Source organism: Vicia villosa, unplaced genomic scaffold, assembly GCF_029867415.1.
Source record: "Vicia villosa cultivar HV-30 ecotype Madison, WI unplaced genomic scaffold, Vvil1.0 ctg.000150F_1_1_1, whole genome shotgun sequence".
Classification (NCBI taxonomy): Eukaryota; Viridiplantae; Streptophyta; class Magnoliopsida; order Fabales; family Fabaceae; genus Vicia; species Vicia villosa.
Window position 1 is genome coordinate 214,042 of NW_026705040.1, and position 20,051 is coordinate 234,092.

Sequence of the window (20,051 nt, forward strand, 5' to 3'; positions counted from 1 at the left end):
CATCGGGACACAAATATATGATAAAGTTTACTGCTGGAACGTCTGTTCTTGATGAAGACAAACATGAGATACCCCCGAAATCGATTTTATTTACAAGTTTTTCGGACATCATAACAGGGAGGTTTGACAAACATGTTCTGATTCGTGAGTATGGTTTTTGGTTGTTTTATTATCTCATGTTTTGATGCATGTTAGCCGTGTGAAATTAATAAATTTATTTCAGATGTCGTTGGAATGGTGGATAGTATTGGTTATGCACAGACTGAGTCAGGTGCAAAGAAGCAGCAAATTAGCATGATGTTGTGTGACCACAGGTTTATTTTTTTTATACATTAGACTCCCTGATATATGAATCATGTTATATATCTTAATGTGTTGTGATCATGGTTTAGCAATAACATGTTGAACTGTACTCTGTGGGAATCATACGCGGATCAGTTCATCAAGTTTAACAAAGTTAAGGTTGCTGCATCACTCCCTACAGTTCTGTTGCTTCAGTATGCCAAAGTGAAGGAAGAAGGTTATTCCATGACTTATTTTTTAAATTAATACTAAAACTACAAAATCTGTGATAAATATATTGACAAGGTATAATTTGAATTTGCAGGAAAGTATCCTCTGTCTGTGACAAACACCTACAATGTGACCCTTTTATGTGTTGATGCTGATTTTCCTGTCATGAAAGACTTTATTGATAGGTATGTTGATAGTGTCATCCATTTTGTGCAATTATTTTTTCCATGTATGAATTTGATAATGATCCATGCTCTGCAGAATGCCTGAGGAGAGCAGGGTAACCCTGCCTGAACAACTCGAAGGGAATTCCCAATATTCCTCCCAAAGTTCTGAAAATCAACAGCTGACTCCTGTGCAAAAATTGTTCTCAAAGGCTGTTGTTTTGCCTATTGCTGAGATTATTCAACTTCCGGATGTATGTCTTTTGATTTTCCTATATTATCATAATTATAACCTCATCGTTTAGTGCGTCACATATTTCTGATTTTGGCGGCTATTTGTCCAGGTTACATTTTGTGCTACTGTCGCTACAACAAAATTATTAGTAGCATCTCCGTTTGGATGGTACTATCGTGCCTGTCATATGTGTCAATCTATAGCGCGTGGGGACAACCCCCCCTTTGAGTGTGAAGCTGGTCATGAAACCATGGCTGAAGTCCTTAGGTTTTAGTTGTTCTCACCTAATATATGTTGTTTCTGTCATGTTTGTGATGTTTCTATGTTGTCTGCTTTTTTAACGGAACGACTTCTTATGATGTTCAGGTATAAGATTGAGATTGAGGTTACTCATGGGGGCAAAAGCTGCAATTTTGTCTTCTGGAACAGAGAATGTGAAATGCTGTTGGGTTTATCTGCATCCCAACTTCGTAACACTATGATTCAGGTTATATTTATATTGTGCAGACGAATTAGAATGTACTTTCCGATACTCTGTGTACACTAATATGGTCAGTTGTTTAAATAGGGTGGAATTACTTATCCATTGGACTTTCCGTTAGCACTTGATCAGTTGTTGAAGTTGGAAATGGCTATGAAGGTTAAGTGGCATCCACGCTGGAAGAACTGTTCCGTCGTTATGATTATAAAAAATGATCCTATTATCCAGCAACTTAAGGAAAAATGGGGAACAGACGAGGTCAGCTCTAATAAACTGACATTTGTTTTATAAAAGAGGACTTCATATTATAACAATTTTTTGCCTGATTTTGTTTTTCTTTGGTAAATTCTCAAGGAACCTATTCCAATCCAAACTGTCGTACCTGAGACTCTGGAGGTAGAAATTTTAAACTGCGTATGCATTTTTTTACTTTTCCTGTGATTATATTATACTGAAAACTGTGTTTAACAATATATAGATTAAAGAGAGTGTTGATGAGGCTAAAACAGATGCCAATGAAGACTGTGAATTGGTTACAGTAAGTCTCACTGCAACACACTTACCTACTTACATTTATATCAATATTCCTAACTAATAGTCTTCATTGTGGCATTGCAGGACCTGGAAATTACATATGAGCACAAGCCTGATGATGTCACACCTGGTGGTAAGAGGCATCTTCCTGCTGCATCAAGTGAATCCACTGATTTGGACGGATTACATGATGGAGAACTGTCATCAAACAAGCTGAAGAAGATAATTAAAATGGAGAAGATTGATTAGATCTATTTTTATTTCGTGTGTGTTTTGCTTAGGTGTTTGTTATAAAAACTGAATGTTAGTTTCCTTTGCTTTTAATCATGTGTGTGATTTCATTTTCTGTAATAATTAGTGCATGAATACTGGCTATGTGCTTCTGTTATGTTCATTCTGATTTAAGAATTATCTATGGTTTGTGTGTCTTATTATATTCAAATGATTCAAATTCAACTACATATTATATATATACTATTATTAATTATTTTGATTCTTTTTGAACATATATCAAACATTCCATTTTAACTATACTTCTTATAACGGGGTGCTGCTTTTTTATTATTTTGACGATATAAACCTTACAATAGAAAGTCCGAAATTGACCGTGATATACTAATGAATATTCTACTGCATGTAGTTACAATAATGATGTCGCAAAGAATGGTTTGTTTGGATTAGCAAAATCTAAGCTTTCTGTCATTACATTGTAAACTAAAACATTGATTGTGCCTCACAAACAAACACCGGAACTTTTAACATTTGACTATGTTAACTATCAATAAATAATTTTATGTCTGATCTTAGTATAATGTTGATACAATATTATGGGACAGATTTCATTTTAACTAACAGCATATCAGAGCGGATTAATAGAATATAATAGGAGAACTTAAAAAATTTGTCCCGAAAACGATTATACATTAGATCTTCTAATGGTCACAATATTACTGTGTTCCCATTTTGGATAAAGTGCTTACAAAATAACATGTGGCAGAATATATATAACACAATGTACCAAAATAACATTCCCAACATATAATATAACCATTAAAATTCAGGTATAGTACACGGTTTGCTAATAGCAGCAGTTTCTTCATTGTCTTTCAACCTTGACATAGATATACGGAGAGAATCGCAACATACTCCACTCTATTGTATCCCCATTACGCAGGTTAAGAGATTTGGCGAATTCGTACCATCCCAAGGCCATGTACTTTTCATATGGCTGGGGTATTCCCTTTCTGTTAGCTTTGTGAACCTGACAGGTAACAATGTTCTTCGTCCTCACATCCAGCAAGTTGATTTCATCTTGAAAGCGACGGAGGCATCTTTTGGCGATTTCCTTAGGGAAATGCTGCATACAGGAAATAAGGTAACTAATAACAATATATACTATTTACATTTTTAATAACATGATGCTCATATTCAAATATCTCCTTACCATTACATTATGTTGTGTAGATTTAGCATTTATAACATGGGTGTTCCAGAAAAAATTTTGAGCCCCTGTAGAACTGTCTACAGTAATGTCTGTACCCACCTTTGCTTTTTTCACCACTTTACCCTTTTGTTTCTTACCCTCTTTTGATCCACTTGGTTCACCAACTTCAGAAACTTTGATTTCATTTGTGTCAATGTCTGTTGATTCCTCTTTTATCTTTATAGGTCCTGCATTGGGATTGCTTTTAACACTTGCGCTATTTTGTGTGACAACATCAACATTCGACACAGCACGACCAGGGGCGACATTGCGCTGTTTATTCCTGCGTTTTCTTTCCACCTTAGGATCGTACCCTGTTTCCTTTACCAATTCTTCTATGATTTCCATTGCCTGATCATCGCTGTTCCAACATCAAATATGGATTAAAAACAAACCGCATATGAAGCATTCTTTACTAAGCAATAGTTATATACCGAGCAACCACGGGCTATACACAGACTGGATAAAACAAAAACTAACTATATAATCCCACAATAAAAAACCACAATAGTCATTCAGTCGCATTTGATTTCTTGACAAATATCACACATAATACAACATTAAACTATATTGATACTACACCCATCACTAAATGCTGTTAACTGTTATTACCACACTACCATATTTTGTATATCAATATACCCTATTTTGTACGGCAAAGCAAAGGTGAAATAAAATTATCTCCTCATACCTGAAATCATTTTCATCATCAGAGGGAATCCGCACAGAAGGACCACCGTGTGAAGATGCCATTGTCGAAAACCCTAACCGCAGGCAGTTGCAATGCTAAACTTCTATTCAGTGCAATAGGAAACAAGTACTTGGTACATGCAGAAAGTGGGTTAACTATTCAGTTTCTATTTACTTATAATATTAGTTTTTACTTAAAGTCTTTTTAAAATAGTAACACATCCATCAAATAAAATATTATAAATAACCTGTATAGATTAAATTAAATACATTTAACACACACAACAGTTATAAGGGAGGGATAAGTGGTAATTTAAATCTATAACCATCATTCTATTCATATTCAGTTCCAACTTCATATATATTCAAGTATGAAAGAAAAATTAAAATCAACACTGCATTCATGACATTTGAACCCACCAATTCCCCTTCAATTAGAAACTGTAAACTTTTAGTATTCAAAACCATGAAGTAGCATGCTATACATATCATATTGTGTGCATAAATCTATACAAATCAATCTTATTTGTAGTATTATTATTCATCCTACTTTTGTGTTTGTGATGGTAACAGATGTTGTTAAAAACACTGCTCCTCAAACATCCATTGCAAGAAAGAGGAGAAAGCTTATTCTTAAAGCAAAGAGGGATTATCGACACCGTGTCAGATCAAGCAACCTCACTTCCCATTTAAATCATAATTTTACATCCTCTGTAACATATGAAACCACTATTGAAACGGCTATGGCTAGAAAGAGAAGGAAGATAATCTTGGATAACAGAAAAAGATTGAGAAATTTGTTCAATACTGAAGTTAGTAGGGTTCAAAATACAAACAACATTGTTAGTCAAAGTCAGAACATGGATCATGCATCTACTTCAAATTATAATATGTCAAGTCAGTCCATGGAACACCCATCTACCTCAAATCATAATATGTCTGTTGAATCTCATTATCAAGACAATGATGACTCCAACTCTGACAATAATTTAAATTCTTCTAATAGTTCCGACTCTGACGAAGATTCAGACCCGACACAATTACAGGAGGCCCATCTTCAAGGTATTTCCATATCATACACTGATAACCAAATGATGTACACTTCTTCTGTTAATAGACATATTCAGTATTGTGCTTTCTTCTTTCAGAATATTACGATATTGGCGATCAAAGTTATGAATGCGCACACTGCCAAGCATGTATGTGGTACCAAGAAAAAGTGAATAGACACAAAATTACAGCAACTCCTCGCTTTTATCGTTGCTGCCATGGAGGAAAAATTGTTCTTCCGTTCCTTGAACAACCTCCACAGGTGTTGCAAGATCTTCTATTTAATAAAACATATTCAGATAGTAAAAACTACCAGGCTAACATACGAACATACAACGCAATGTTCTCATTCACTTCCCCTGGAATGAAGTTCGACACAACATACTCTAAAAGAGGAGGACCCCCTACTTTGAGACTGCAGGGTCAGACCTGTCATCGAATTGGTACACTACTGCCAGAAACAGGGCAACCTCCGCAATATGCTCAATTATACATCTATGACACGGACAATGAAGTTGAACACAGAATAAAATGTTTCAAGTAAGCTTGCTCAGACAAAATTACACAATTGTTTTATAAAAATATTTTGTTAAACTATTTATTCATGGCTGCGAAAAATAAACAGGGACAACAAAGGCATCGAGCGACCGGTTGTCAATAAGCTCAAGATGATGTTAGATGAGCACAATGTTCATGCCAAAGCTTTTAGAATGGCAAGGGATGTTTTAAGGACAAATTCTTTCACAGATTTAAAACTCAGGCTTATTTCTGATAGATCCGAAGATGGCCGTGTTTACAACAAACCTACTGTCTCAGAAGTGGCTACACTCATTGTGGGAGACATTGATTCTGCTGATAAAAGGGACATCTTAATTCAGCGCCGCAATGGTGGTTTGCAACGAATAGATGAGTTTCACCCAGCATATTTGGCTTATCAGTATCCTCTTATATTTCCTTATGGCGAAGATGGTTACAGGAAAAATATAATGCACAGATATCGCCATGAAACTGAGGTCACTAGGAGAAACCGTCAAAGCATTAAGGATTGGTTTTCTTACCGGTTAAAACAACGTCGCAAAGAGGCAAAAACACTACTTTACTCAAGACGCCTATTTCAACAATTCTTAGTCGACGGCTATGCTATGATGGAATCCGAACGACTGAATTGGTTGAGAGATAATCGATCGAAATTAAGAGTGGGCAAATATAATAATTTGAGCGCTCAAACTGATGGCGATACAAGAAATGAACACCAAAAGCGAGGAAAACGAGTTGTTCTGCCATCAACATTTGTTGGTAGCAAAAGATATATGGATCAACTATATTTTGACGGTATGGCCATTTCAAGTCAATTGGGATTCCCTGATTTATTTGTTACTTCTACCTGCAACCCAAATTGGCCTGAAATTAAAAGAGCATTGTCAGGCACAGGTCTACAACCCCATGATAGGCCAGATATCATTTCAAAAGTTTTCAAAATAAAGTTTGATACCCTCATGGATGATATTACAAAACACCATGTCGTTGGAAAAGTGATTGCATGTAAGTTGTTTCATTTAATTATACTACTTTTCAATCATGTGTCTGTGTAGTACCGAAATATTACATCAAACTAACTTTCAATTTAATAGATATGTACACCATTGAATTCCAAAAGCGGGGATTGTCACATGCTCACATTTTGATATTCCTACACCCTCAGAGCAAATACCCAACACCATCTGACATAGACAAGATCATTTCTGCTGAAATTCCCGACCCGACTGTTCATCCCAATTTATACAAATTGGTTAAGGCACATATGATGCATGGACCCTGTGGCCTTGCGCGCGTGACCTCACAATGTATGAAGAATGGACGATGTTCTAAATACTATCCCAAAAAGTTTATTGAACACACTATTGTTGATGCAGAGGGATATCCACTGTATAGGAGAAGATCAAAAACCTTCACTATTGAAAAAAATGGTATCACCTTGGACAACAGACATGTGGTTCCATATAACACCAGATTTCTTATGAAATACCAGGCACATATAAACATGGAATGGTGTAATCATAGTACTTCCATAAAATATCTTTTCAAATATATCAATAAAGGCTATGACAGAATAACAGCAGCAGTTTCAACAAATAGCAATCAACCTGTTGATGAAATCCAACAATATCTCAACTGCAGGTATGTCTCTCCCAGTGAAGCATGCTGGCACATTTACTCTTACAATATTCATGGCAGAAAACCAGCTGTGGAACGTATGTTCTATCATTTGGTTGAGGAGAAACCTATATACTATACAGATTATGCACGCATGGAAAATGTGCTGGAAACTGCAAGTGTGACTGAATCAATGTTTACTGCATGGTTGGTGGCAAATGCTAAATATGAAGAGGCACAAACGTTAACTTATGGTCAATTTGTCTCAAAGTTTGTTTATCACAAAAAACAGAGAGAATGGAAACCGCAGAAAAAAGGCTTCACCATTGGACGTCTCATATGGGTTCTGCCAACAACTGGTGAACTGTTTTACCTGCGCATGATGTTGACGGTGGCAAAAGGACCAACAACATATGAGGAAATCAGGACCGTGGATAACATTCAGTATGATACATTCAGAGATGCATGCTTTGCAATGGGATTTCTTGAAGACGACAAAGAATACATAGCTGCTATAAAGGAGGCAAGTCATTGGGGGACTGGTCATTTTCTTCGAAAACTGTTTGTTATCATGCTTTTGTCTGGTGCTGTTAATCGCCCTGCACATGTTTGGGAACAAACTTGGCTCCTATTATCTGATGGTGTCTTACATACACAAAGAGCATTGGCTGCAAATCCAGGTTTGTTAGACATAATAAAATAGCAAACAAAACAATTTCTTAATAACAACCTACAGATGACTTACCAACAGTATTATAACTCAATTTCTCATATCAATGCAGAATTGGTCCTCACACGAGAAGAGTTACAAAATTTGACTTTAATAGAAATTGAGAAACTGCTTCAAGCAAATAGAAGGACACTAAAGGATTTTAGTCCTATTCCATATCCGGATGCTTATGTTCTTGAACAGTTGGGAAACAGGCTCATATATGATGAGCGTAACTATGATACAGCGTCAATGAACTCAGAATTAGAAAATCTGTTTGCTGCTCTTACAGGTAACTATTGCGTCAATTAAATTCATTTTATTTTACGCTTTGAAATTCTATGAATCAATTATTTTAACACCATTCTACTCTCAATATTATGTTCCTAAGGTGAGCAAAGAGGTATTTATGAAAAAATCATCCACGCTGTGGAGTCTCAGAAACATGCCATTTTCTTCCTTCATGGTTATGGTGGTACCGGAAAAACATATATGTGGAGAACACTCGCAGCCGCTTTAAGATCAAAACACGATATATGTTTAACTGTTGCAACTAGCGGTATAGCATCATTGTTACTTCCAGGAGGTAGAACTGCACATTCAAAGTTCAGGATACCAGTACCAACTATGGACAATTCTACTTGCAAGTTTGAATTCAACGATGATGTTGCAGACATGTTACGACAGACAAAGCTTATAATATGGGATGAGGCACCAATGGCGCATAAGTATGCAATAGAATCGCTTGACAGAACTTTGAAAGATGTTATGAGTGCAGACAAAAATTCAACTGATGTATTCGGTGGAAAGGTTGTTGATTTCGGGGGCAATTTCAGACAGATTTTACCTGTCGTCCCCAGAGGCAGTTGTTCCGATATTGCACACTGTGCCATAAATGCATCTTACATATGGCATTCAGTTGAGGTATTAACATTGACAAGAAACATGCGGCTACAAACAGGATCAACACAGACTGACAAAAATGAGATAACACAGTTTTTAGATTGGCTTTTAAGAATAGCAGAGGGCCAAATATCTGAGCCTAATGACGGCACAGCCGAAATTAACATACCACCTGATATTCTGATAATAGAATTCGATGATCCAATTGTGGCCATTGTCAATACCACATACCCTGATTTCATAAATAATTTCCAATGTGTTGATTACCTTAAAAGTCGAGCGATACTTGCCTCTACACTGGAGATTATTGATCAGATCAATGACCATATACTTAACTTGATGCTAGGTTAAGCAACAAAAATATATAATTTAATGGATTATATTAATCTATTTTATGCTTTTACTAATTCTGTTCAGTCAACAATGGAGAGATTCGTGACTACTACAATGCAAATTCAGTTGACAAGTCTGAGATTCATGACCCAACAGTAGTTGATATCCTCACGCCAGAATTTCTAAGTTCCCTCCGAACATCAGGTTTGCCAAACCATCACTTAAAACTAAAGGTTGGGACACCTATAATGCTCATGAGAAATATAGATCAATCTGAAGGTTTGTGTAACGGCACAAGGCTGTGTATAACAAAGATGGCAGCCCATGTACTCGAGGCTTCAATAATGGGTGGTAAAGGTTTGGGAAATTTGGTTTACATACCTCGAATGGACATGTCACCATCCCAATCACCATGGCCATTCAAACTGAATAGGAGACAATTCCCTATTATAGTTTCCTATTTTATGACAATCAACAAATCACAGGGACAGTCATTGGATAACGTTGGGTTGTACTTACCAAAAGATGTATTCACACATGGCCAGATTTATGTCGCATTGTCAAGAGTAACAACAAAAAAGGGAATCAAAATACTGATACATGATGAAGAAAAGAAATTCAGGGGGAAAACTACAAATGTTGTGTATAAAGAAGTTTTTAACAATGTCTAAGTTTTAAAAATTAATCACAGTAAATCTGTAACAGCGATAATATATATTACTAACGGCATATTAGTATTGCAAGTAACAGCAGTAATATATATTACTAACAGCATATTAGCAATGCAAGTAACAGAAATAATATATTTATAGCATAACATCTAAATACCAAAATCTTATATATTAATATAAAGGTGGACCTAAGTCCACCAGAGAATTACAAAAAGTTAAAGAGATAGATACTTATAACAAACTTTTACATCATTTTCAATTTTTCAACATTGTTACAAGTATCTCCTTGCTGACGGGATCCTTAACGCTGAAGCCCATAGAGTCTCCATCAAGCAGGCACCTTTCCTTGGCAAATTTGTACCAACCACGCCCTAAGAACATATGACCCTTTTCGGTATGATGAACTTCACATTCATACCTGACTTCTCTTTCCCAGTCAACCAAATCTACAAACCTTGCTCCATGGAGCCAGCGACTTGCCACAAAATGCTCAGGAATTTCCTGCAATATTAATATAAAACAACATTAGATAATCCCATTAACTGATAGGGAAAGACAATAAGCTTAAAACGAATAATAACTTACAAGAAGACATGACTGAGCCATCTTCCCATTGGCCATATCTTGCTTCCAGATACAATATTGTAACTTAGCAGGCTGCTCTGCATGGCAACTAACATCCTCACCATCCGGTTCATGGCATCTGAAACATAATCCAAACAAACAACATGGTCAATAAATAAATGTGTTATCAAACATTCTAAATTCAAGCATAAAACGTATACTCAACATAAGCTAATTCAAACATACACAGAGTTATCAGAAGTGACAGCTTTCCCCACAGCCATTTGGTTCACCGAGTTTTCTTCGCCTGCATGCAACCATATATAACTTTTAAATTCAAAATGTAACAGAGCAAACTTTCAAATGATATGTTTACCTTTACCTCTCATTGCTTGATCAACTCTTCTTTCCATCTTTTCAGAAGTTCGCAGCTTACACTATTGGTTGCAGAGTAATGATGAATGCTTCAGTTTTTAGTGCTTTCAAACTTCCTACACATTACTTATATAACACTCTAAATGGACTCTTCACATACCTGCAACTTTTCCACCGTCCAATAGAATTCAATGCAATTGTTCAATTAGTCTTCTTTGCATTTACATCACTTCAAAACAGTTTTCGTTTTATTTAAACTCCTCACGAAAAACATTAACTGCCCATAACCCAATTGATCTTTCACATCCCAATATAATATAACACATTACAACTATTTTATAACCATTTAATATTATCGTAGTACTATTTGACATATACTATTAAATTGAATTTTCAACTATTCATAAGTCCATTGTTGTATGTTCACCATTTAGATTTAATAGCCTACCATTTACAGGAGCCATACCCCTACTTATACCAACAATAATGAAATTAGGCACCCTATTCTGATCAATTTTGATAGATATCCTGTTCAATACTTATAATATACAATACTTAATTTAAAAACAGAATGGTAATCAATTTTGAATATAAAACCATGGCAGATTTGGCACATTCGATGAAACTTACAACCAAAATTGATAATATTTAATTTAAAACCATACATAGTGCCATAATTGTTAATCTTTGTTCACATCCACCATTACAACAAAAAAACAAAACGATAATTCCCATACAAACCAAACTGCCAAAAAACGGCCATATACATCCACCACAAACATTGCCTAACCAACAGCTCTATCAACGATCACCACTGCGCTCCACTGTTACCATAATATCTAACACTGGCGGGTAATAAATCACAAAGTGCACTTTATCACCTTCTTTCAATTCAGCTGCCCTTACATAGTCAAACCATTCTCCATACAAATATGTTTCATTTTTTTTGGCCTCTTCTTCACATTGCACTCATATGGGTACCCGTTGTCCACATCATTGAGGGTAATCTCTGACATTCCAGCAAGTCCACATTTCTCTACTATTTCTGCAGGAATATGCTGCACTCATTAACATACAATATCAGTTACATTACTTATGTGTATAACACCATTGTGCCAACAACTATAGACTTTGAACACTGCTTACCATAACATTTGAGCAAAACTTCTTTACATCATGAACTTCACGAGTCCAGTACGCTTCTTCGAACTCCTCCTGTATAGGACTCATTTCCCTGAAATTAACACCACATTTACAGCACAATGCCAACACAACAGCATCAATATACCTATAACTATAATATATTCCCTATCACTTATAAATAAACTTTACCTCTCACTATCAGAAGATATCATTATGTATTCATTCAAATCAGCAGTATCTGATAATCCCTTAGAACTTCCTATCCCATCTCCATCATCCCTTCAACACAATAACATACAAACTATTTATTAAACTAAGTTGTAACACATTATTCCGGAAACACATTCAATTTTGTGGAGGTTAAATGGAATTCAATGCAAAAAAAAAAATTAAACTATAAGATTACCTTTTATTTTCAACAACCCTGGCAGCCTCTACAGAAACTTTACCGGCATCTTCGACACGATTCAATCTTTCATGTTGTTTCTTCCATTCCTCCATAACATCCTCATTCTCATGTGACCCACTCAGTATCCTCTCAACTGTGAGCCGCTTCCATGGAGTTTGCAACTCCAACCGATCGGGTGAACTGTAATCAAAACAACATTGCGACCTTTAAATGGATGAATATCTTATAATAAACTCTGCAAACAACATAAGCAGTAACACATGCACATACCTTCTTGGCTGCGACATTTTGATCTTCACACTTATCACCGAACCCTGCGTTTCTTACACCAACAATGCCAAAGACAGACTCTTTGATTGCCAACACGTTGAAGAGTTATGAATCCAACGTTTCTTTAATTTTAAATGCAACGTTATGTAACAATAACAATAATAGGATTCTTTTGTGGGCCTATTAACATATTAGGTCTAACAATAAAAATAGGTTTTCTGCACCAAGGCTAACCATCTAAGCCCCAATAAACTTTAATGTCCTATTAACTTAGATATATTAACCAACTATAAGGCCCAACATGTATTTTTAACCTATTTAAAATATTTTACCTTATTATATGAACTTACACATATATATTTATTTTCCCTATTTTATTAAAGTGCCCTAAAATCCAATGCGCAAGACCGACGGGTACCCGTGCGAACGCACGGGTAAGACACTAGTTAATACTAAAAAGAAGCCAAATAGGGGTTGCTCGGCCACCAATTTTTTACTCTATTTATTTTTATAATTTCTTTTTTTTTTTAAAACAACAAACAGAATTTGATAAAATTCCTCAAGAGGAAATTGACTTTTTCAGTATATACTCCCTTCTAATAGAAACATGACACATGGTATATTATTATAATAAATAAATTAAAAAAAAAAAGAAAATAGAGCCAACATATACTGCAGACTAGCCACGCACCAAAACACATTTTACTCTCTTTTTACGAATCTCCCATCTCTTTCCAGTTTTCAAATTAAAAGTGAAACAAACATTATCAACATTTTCGGTACAACACATAGAAGGAACAGAAAACTATACCTGACGAGGGGCGGACGGAAGTTGGTCGCCATGGGTCGCGATTCCGGCGACGGCTTGAAGCTGCGAGGTTCTGATCAGAAGCCGCAACGGGTTGTTGTAGCGCAGTGTAGCGGCAGTTCCTTGGCGTGAACTGTGGGTATCTCAGGCGTATTCGAATCTGACTTCTTCCTTCCTTCTTTTGGTCAGATCTGAAAAAAAATAAGAAAATCTATGCAATTTGTATTATTGGTTTTTGTTTTATTGCTTCCCGTCGTTTGAAAGATTTAAGCATGGTTATGTTTCTTTTTCGAATTTGTTCGTAATGAAGGCTTGTTTATGGAGGTAGAGGTTGAAATTTACAGGTTCATGGCAGGGGCGGATCCAGACAATATATATTGGTGTGGCGAAAGTAAGAACTAAATCACATTAAAAATGAATAATAATATTGTTTAATGCAATATATTACAATGAAAATCGTCTATCATTTATTTCCTGAAAATGAGCTAAAATAACATCATTGTTAATTGTTCCAAGAACATCTTTTTCTATAAAAGTTACAAGGTGGTCATTTAACCACTGATCACTCATTTTGTTACATAATTGACTCTTCACAAACTTCATAGCTGAAAAAACACGTTACACACTTGCAGTTGCTACCGGCAAGACTAAAGCCAATTTCAGAAGCTTATAAACCATATCAAATGTGTTGCACTTATTTGTTTCGACAAGTTTTGCACAAAGATCTGAAATTCCTTTTAAATTTGTAAATTTTGGATCACATCGAACATTTCTAACATAATTTTGAAGTTGATGTCGCATCACCACTTTCGGCACATCCACAAAAACATTTGGATAAAGTTCAACCATCCTTAATAACTTTTTCACATCAAAAGCTGCAAATGACGATGAAGGACTCAAACATGAAACACATTCTAAAAGTTCAGTATTCTCTTCATCAAACCTAGCATTGAGCTCGTGCAACTGCAAATCTAAAACATTAAACAAACAATCATGCTTATAATGATGCAAATTAGAAACACTAGAAGTTGTAGCATGTCGCCTAGGTTTCTTCCCTTGCACATATGATGCATCCATGTCAGGCACATCAATGTCAAGCTTATTGCAAATTTCCATAACCTTAGATATAAGCTCTTCCCATCCATCATTCCTCATTTCTTGTAATTCTTGTTTGGTAGCATTGACAAGTGACAAAGCATTCAAAAGATCTTGATCACGCTTTTGTAACGCTACACTCAAATCATTTGTAAAACCTAAAATCTCAACCATCATATATAACATGAAGATAAAATCAAATGATTGAAGCACATCTAACAAAAGCATGGTTTCACCATATTTTTCAAATGACGTATCATTTCCAACTTCTTCAAGTAACCCAATAATGGCACCATACAAAGTCATCAAGCTAGTGAGAGTCCTAAAGTGGGAACCCCAACGAGTGTCACCCGCTCTAGCAATAGATGATTCTTGGTTTAACCCACTACCAGTTTCTATTTGGCCCTCTTCAATCAATTTAGCAAACTGAGCTACTTGTTTGTCCCGAAGTAATTCTTGTCTCTTATTAGAAGATCGAATGAAATTAACACGCATATTGACTTTACCGAAAAACCCACTTACATCTTTGTGAGTCTTAGCACATGCAACAAGTGCCAATTGAAGTTGATGGGAGAAACAATGCACATAATAAGCAGATGGATTCTCATTTTGGAGTAAAGTTCTCAAACCACCAAACTTACCTCTCATATTGCTAGCTCCGTCATACCTTTGCCCCTAATGCTAGATATACTCAAGCCATTAATAGACAACAACTTCTCAAGTGCCTCCTTAAGTGACTTAGCACTTATTTCTTTAAAACTTACAATGCCAAGAAACCTTTCTTTTACCAAATCTTCATTATTAACATAGCGAATAACAACAACCATTTGTTCTTTACCAGCAACATCACCAGATTCATCAATCAAAACACAAAACACATCATCCGCAATATCACATATAATTTGTTGAGTTATTTCACATGCACAAGCAGCGGCAAGATCCTTTTGAATCTTAGGGGAAGTCATAAGGTTATTTCCCGGAGCACAATTAATTACACTAGCTATCTCCGGGTTGATTTCCTTTAAAGTATCCACCAACTCAAGAAATGGCCCCTTAAATAAAGAGTTAAGAGACTCGTCACTCCCTCTAAATGGCATGCCACACCTCAAAAGAAACTTAGTAGCTACAAGGGATGTGTTTACACGAACACGATATTCGGCATTCATTTGCTTAGTTTGATTAACAAACAAGGCCTTAATACTTTGGTTTGGATTCATGAGAGCATAACCCATATGCACACAATCAACATGACTATTGGAAGAAGTAGCATGATTAGCCAACCTTTGAGCATTCTTCCAATCACCAAAACTGTCTCCCACAAAGTGATCCCCCATACTTAGAAACATTTTTAAACAAAAAACATGGAAAACAAAACACTAGGTCCTTATATTCACTATAATCAATCCAATCATACAAATCAAACCAATTTTTGCAAAATCGACGCTTTTGTTTACCTTGAATAGACCAAGGGTAAACGAAATTGTGAGGAGGTTGATGACGGCCTATTTTTAAATAAGCTTTCCTTACCTCATTTTGGATGTCGGGATGATAGCTTGAAATTGGAGGCCTAATTCCCGGATCTGTTTCCAACAATTCATAATCAACAACTTTGATATTCTCACTTGAATATTGAGTTTCCGATGCTTCTACATTAGTCGAAGAAGTAGCTTTGTCTCTAGAGAGTACCGGAAAAAATTTCTTCATCCTATAAAGAGAACAATGAAACCAAATGATTAGAAAGAAAATAATTCATGAGAAATTAAGAAAGTTGGTATTTTTAATAAATTGGGGGGTTTAGGGTTCAACTCAAAAAGGAGAAAAGAATGAGGGAAATTTGAAATACCCACTTTACCTTTGATTTTCAATCACACACAAATAAATGCAACCAAGTCAAGTGAACAAATTGGAGAAGAAAATAATGAAATTTTGGATTAAGAAATATGAGAATAAGAGACAAATATGAGAAATGGTGGGGTTTGAGAAAAAGAGAAAAAGAAGTTATGGTGTGAGAGAGAGAAAGAAAGTAAAGATATTAAGAGAGAGAAAAGTGAATTGGTGTGTTGTAGTATTTTTTAATTTATAAATTAACTTAATTTTAGTTTAACTAAATATTATATATACTATATAAAAAAAAGTAAAAAAACTGGTGTGGCTATAGCCACACCCTTACTCACTATGGATCCGCCCCTGGTTCATGGTTAGAGGTTAGGGAAGTGATGAATGGGATTGGAGATGGTGAACGTTTGGTGTCAATATTCTGTAGGTTGTTTTTGCGGTCCCCCTTTCTGATAAATCTCAGTGTGTTTTTATAATGGAAAAGAGCATTGAATTTGATTAATGTCTTGCTTTTCATGTTAAGAAAGTTTTGAATGCGCTTTATTTCAATGATTGGATTCTGATTTGTGAGCTTGAGGCTTTATGTTTGATATATTTGGAAAGATACAATCTGCTATGATGTGGTTTATATTATAATTTAAATATTGAAGATTTGATCTCATGCCGAGTTAAACCAGCGGATTGTAGAGGATTTGAAATTGATTAGAGACTTCATGAAAATTTGATGCAAACAGAATGATATGATCCCATTTCCACGGCCACTTTTACTCTCTTGTCATTTTTGTTTCTTGACCTCTTGGCAAATAATAACTAATGAAAATAGTAATGACAGCAATAATAAATATATTAATAATTATAGTTAAATAATATTATTTTATATTAATAACAATAATAAGACCCTAAAAAGATGACTATCATAAACTTTCCTTTTATTTTGATTTTTCTTAATATGAGCAAAATAGTGAAATAATATCTACCGAAACAGTTAGTTTCTAATAATACCAAAAATTAGCATTAAACTCTAATACATAAATCATTTATTAATAATTTTTTTTAGTTATAACAAATTAGACACATAAATTAGATATAGCCAATTATACTAAACAAGAATTTAAACACTTAGTCGAAATAGATTTATTTTAGAGTGAAGTCCCATTTTAGTCCCTCACAAAACTATAGAGGTCAGATTGGTCCCTGAGAAATTTAAAGTCCCTATTAAATCCCTTACAAAATTTAACTGAGCCATGTTAGTCCCTCAACTAACATTTTTTTAAAATCGGTTTTTTTCTTACTTTTGAACTGTGACTGGACTGCTAATAAAGACTCATTTTAGTCCCTCGCAAAAAAGGAAGAGTCCAAATTAGTCCTTAAGAAAAAAAGTCTATATTTAATCCCTTACAAAATTTAATCAAACCATGTTAGTCCCTCTTTTAGTATTTTTTTCAAATCAATTTTTTTAAAATTGTGACTGGACTCCTATTTTACGACTGTTGAATTGAAATTACTTATGAAGGGATTATAGATAAATCATCGCGATACCACGACGTTCTTTTCTTTGTTTGGTTTATTATCAGACTTATGGGTGGGTGATTATGGTTTTTGTTGTTATGTATTCTTGTGTATTAGGTGTCGTTATTGTTTTAGTTGTTAATGATCTTTTAGGAAGGTTTAGTTTTGTTACTAAGGTGATTTAGGATAATTTCTTTCTTTTGTAAATAATACTTGTGCCAAAAATAATACACATGGTATGTTGGAAGAAAATTGGTTTATATCATATCACTTAGGTTTTGATGATAACAAAGTATTTAATGAACAATTAGGTGCACTAACATATATTCAAGTGTGCAGGATCATTAGTCAAAGAATTTACTGGACTTTGATTCTGATTGGAATTATGAAGAGAAGCTTGAGACTTAAATTCTGAAAGATCAGAATATGATTACTCAAATTCTGAATGATAAGATTTTAATGTCTCACATCTAGGGAACCCAGCTTCTAGTGGAAACTTAGACTCTAAAGACCATGTGCAAAGGAACTCAACTTCTGACCCGTACTCAATTTCTGAAAGTAGGTCTATCTTGTCAAGTCTAGTCATAGTTTAAAAATACGAAAAAAATTGTTTGAAAAAAATATTAAAAGAGGGACTAACATGACTCAGTTAAATTTTGTAAGAGATTAAATAGAGACCTATTTTTCCTCAGGGACTAATTTGGACTTTCCCTTTTTTGCGAGGAACTAAAATGGGTCTTCACTGGTGGTCCAGTCACGGTTCAAAAGTAAAAAAAAAATCGGTTTAAAAAAATATTTGTAGAGGGACTAACATGACTCGGTTAAATTTTGTAAGGGATTTAATAGGGACTTTTTATTTCCCAGGGACTAATCTGACCTCTGCAGTTTTTGTGAGGGACTAAAATGGGACTTCACTCTTAATTATATTTTAAATACTTCTAATTACATCTAATAGACCCAATTTACATCTTAATGGACTATCTAGTTAATTAATTTTTTTTAATTATTTTATTTTTAGAAAAGAGAGCCCCATTTGATAAAACATAAAAATGAATCTTCCTATCTAAAATGATAATGGTCTTATAAATATAAATATGATTTTAATCAAACGTAAAGAAAAAGAATTAGTAGAATAAATCGGATTGACTATTAACATAAATGCGGGCAAATTTGGGGTATGACACTCTCTATTACTATAGTATCTATTGCGATTCTAAAATCACAATTATACAACGTCACTTTCGACACCAAATTTACGGTTACAACACCATTTTTCACGAAACACAGCAACAAAGCCATAATTCATGCAATATAAGCCATACAATACACATACAACATACATCAACAAGAATCATCATTAAACATACATCAATTTACCAATTTCTTGGAAATTCCTCTTCAAAACCTAAGTTATCAATACAAACCCAAAACCCCCATTCTTACATACAAACCATCATACCCAACCTTATAGAGTTGGAACCCCAGCCTTACCTTGGATTGAAGGTTGCTCTACTCTTTCCATGGAATCCTTGCCCTAGTCTCTTTGTGTCTTTTCTCTTCTTTGTCGTTCTTTGTTTTCACGTTCTCCTAATTTTCCCAATTCTCTTTTCCTTCTTATTATAGTTAACCCTTCACTAATTTATATTTCACTCGTGAGCTTAACCAAAACACTCCCACTAATTCTTATGCTAACACAACTTATTGCTCAACTAATGACTTACTCTTTTATTCTATTAGTAATATTATCCAACTATGTACTTAAATAGCATAAATACTTATAATTTACCAATAAATCACTATTTCATCAAATAATTCACAAACACATAATTAAACAATTAAATAAAATAAACGGGTGTTAAACTATCTACCTAACCGACAATCTTATCCAGCACCAACATACATAACACATTGGCGGACATTCACTTGTTCGGGAGAAGGTCACTCGTGGTCAAGTCCATGTTCTTCATGTTCCTTCTCGGCGCGCACCAGATTGCTGATATCGTCACTAAAGGCCTCCTTATAGTTCTTTTTGAAGATTTATGGAACAGTATAAGCATTTGTCAACCTCTAGCTTTAACTGTGAAAGTGTGATAGAATATGTATGTATGTGTTAAGTATATAA

At 34.8% G+C, this 20,051-nt stretch overlaps 3 protein-coding genes and 1 pseudogene across 3 annotated transcripts; 2 read left to right on the forward strand and 2 right to left on the reverse strand.

Moving 5' to 3' along the window:
• Positions 1-399: 399 nt before the first annotated feature.
• On the forward strand, positions 400-2,640 carry LOC131624726 (uncharacterized). The gene is made up of 10 exons (XM_058895647.1): positions 400-520; positions 608-698; positions 775-931; positions 1,022-1,080; positions 1,279-1,399; positions 1,481-1,651; positions 1,748-1,789; positions 1,872-1,931; positions 2,012-2,127; positions 2,568-2,640. The coding sequence occupies exons 1-10, from the start codon at positions 400-402 to the stop codon at positions 2,638-2,640; spliced, it is 1,011 nt and encodes a 336-aa protein (XP_058751630.1).
• A 2,023-nt stretch (positions 2,641-4,663) lies between these two features.
• LOC131624727 (uncharacterized) lies at positions 4,664-9,751 on the forward strand. The gene is made up of 10 exons (XM_058895648.1): positions 4,664-5,162; positions 5,249-5,690; positions 5,776-6,692; positions 6,782-7,117; positions 7,250-7,328; positions 7,386-7,984; positions 8,087-8,305; positions 8,405-9,262; positions 9,334-9,606; positions 9,735-9,751. The coding sequence occupies exons 1-10, from the start codon at positions 4,664-4,666 to the stop codon at positions 9,749-9,751; spliced, it is 4,239 nt and encodes a 1,412-aa protein (XP_058751631.1).
• Positions 9,752-11,488: 1,737 nt separating this feature from the next.
• On the reverse strand, positions 11,489-13,806 carry LOC131624722 (uncharacterized). The gene is made up of 5 exons (XM_058895641.1): positions 12,682-13,806; positions 12,409-12,591; positions 12,192-12,281; positions 12,006-12,093; positions 11,489-11,917 (listed from the first exon to the last, which is right to left on the reverse strand). The coding sequence occupies exons 1-5, from the start codon at positions 12,696-12,698 to the stop codon at positions 11,762-11,764; spliced, it is 534 nt and encodes a 177-aa protein (XP_058751624.1). The 5' UTR covers positions 12,699-13,806; the 3' UTR covers positions 11,489-11,761.
• Positions 13,807-13,933: 127 nt separating this feature from the next.
• On the reverse strand, positions 13,934-16,312 carry LOC131624721 (uncharacterized; annotated as a pseudogene).
• Between the last annotated feature and the right edge of the window lie 3,739 nt (positions 16,313-20,051).

What these genes read in the sequence shown, in the direction of transcription:
- LOC131624727 (XM_058895648.1), top strand. Translation starts at nt 4,664, where the DNA reads ATGGTAACAGATGTTGTTAAAAACACTGCTCCTCAAACATCCATTGCA. An exon ending in CAACAATATCTCAACTGCAG is followed by an intron (nt 7,329 to 7,385) that starts GTATGTCTCTCC and finishes TATTCATGGCAG; the next exon opens with AAAACCAGCTGTGGAACGTA. An exon ending in TATACTTAACTTGATGCTAG is followed by an intron (nt 9,263 to 9,333) that starts GTTAAGCAACAA and finishes AATTCTGTTCAG; the next exon opens with TCAACAATGGAGAGATTCGT.
- LOC131624722 (XM_058895641.1), bottom strand. An exon ending in AGGGTTGTTGAAAATAAAAG is followed by an intron (nt 12,282 to 12,408) that starts GTAATCTTATAG and finishes ATTGTGTTGAAG; the next exon opens with GGATGATGGAGATGGGATAG. An exon ending in ATATCTTCTGATAGTGAGAG is followed by an intron (nt 12,094 to 12,191) that starts GTAAAGTTTATT and finishes TGTTAATTTCAG; the next exon opens with GGAAATGAGTCCTATACAGG.
- LOC131624726 (XM_058895647.1), top strand. Translation starts at nt 400, where the DNA reads ATGTTGAACTGTACTCTGTGGGAATCATACGCGGATCAGTTCATCAAG. An exon ending in AAAAATGGGGAACAGACGAG is followed by an intron (nt 1,652 to 1,747) that starts GTCAGCTCTAAT and finishes TAAATTCTCAAG; the next exon opens with GAACCTATTCCAATCCAAAC. An exon ending in AAGACTGTGAATTGGTTACA is followed by an intron (nt 1,932 to 2,011) that starts GTAAGTCTCACT and finishes GTGGCATTGCAG; the next exon opens with GACCTGGAAATTACATATGA.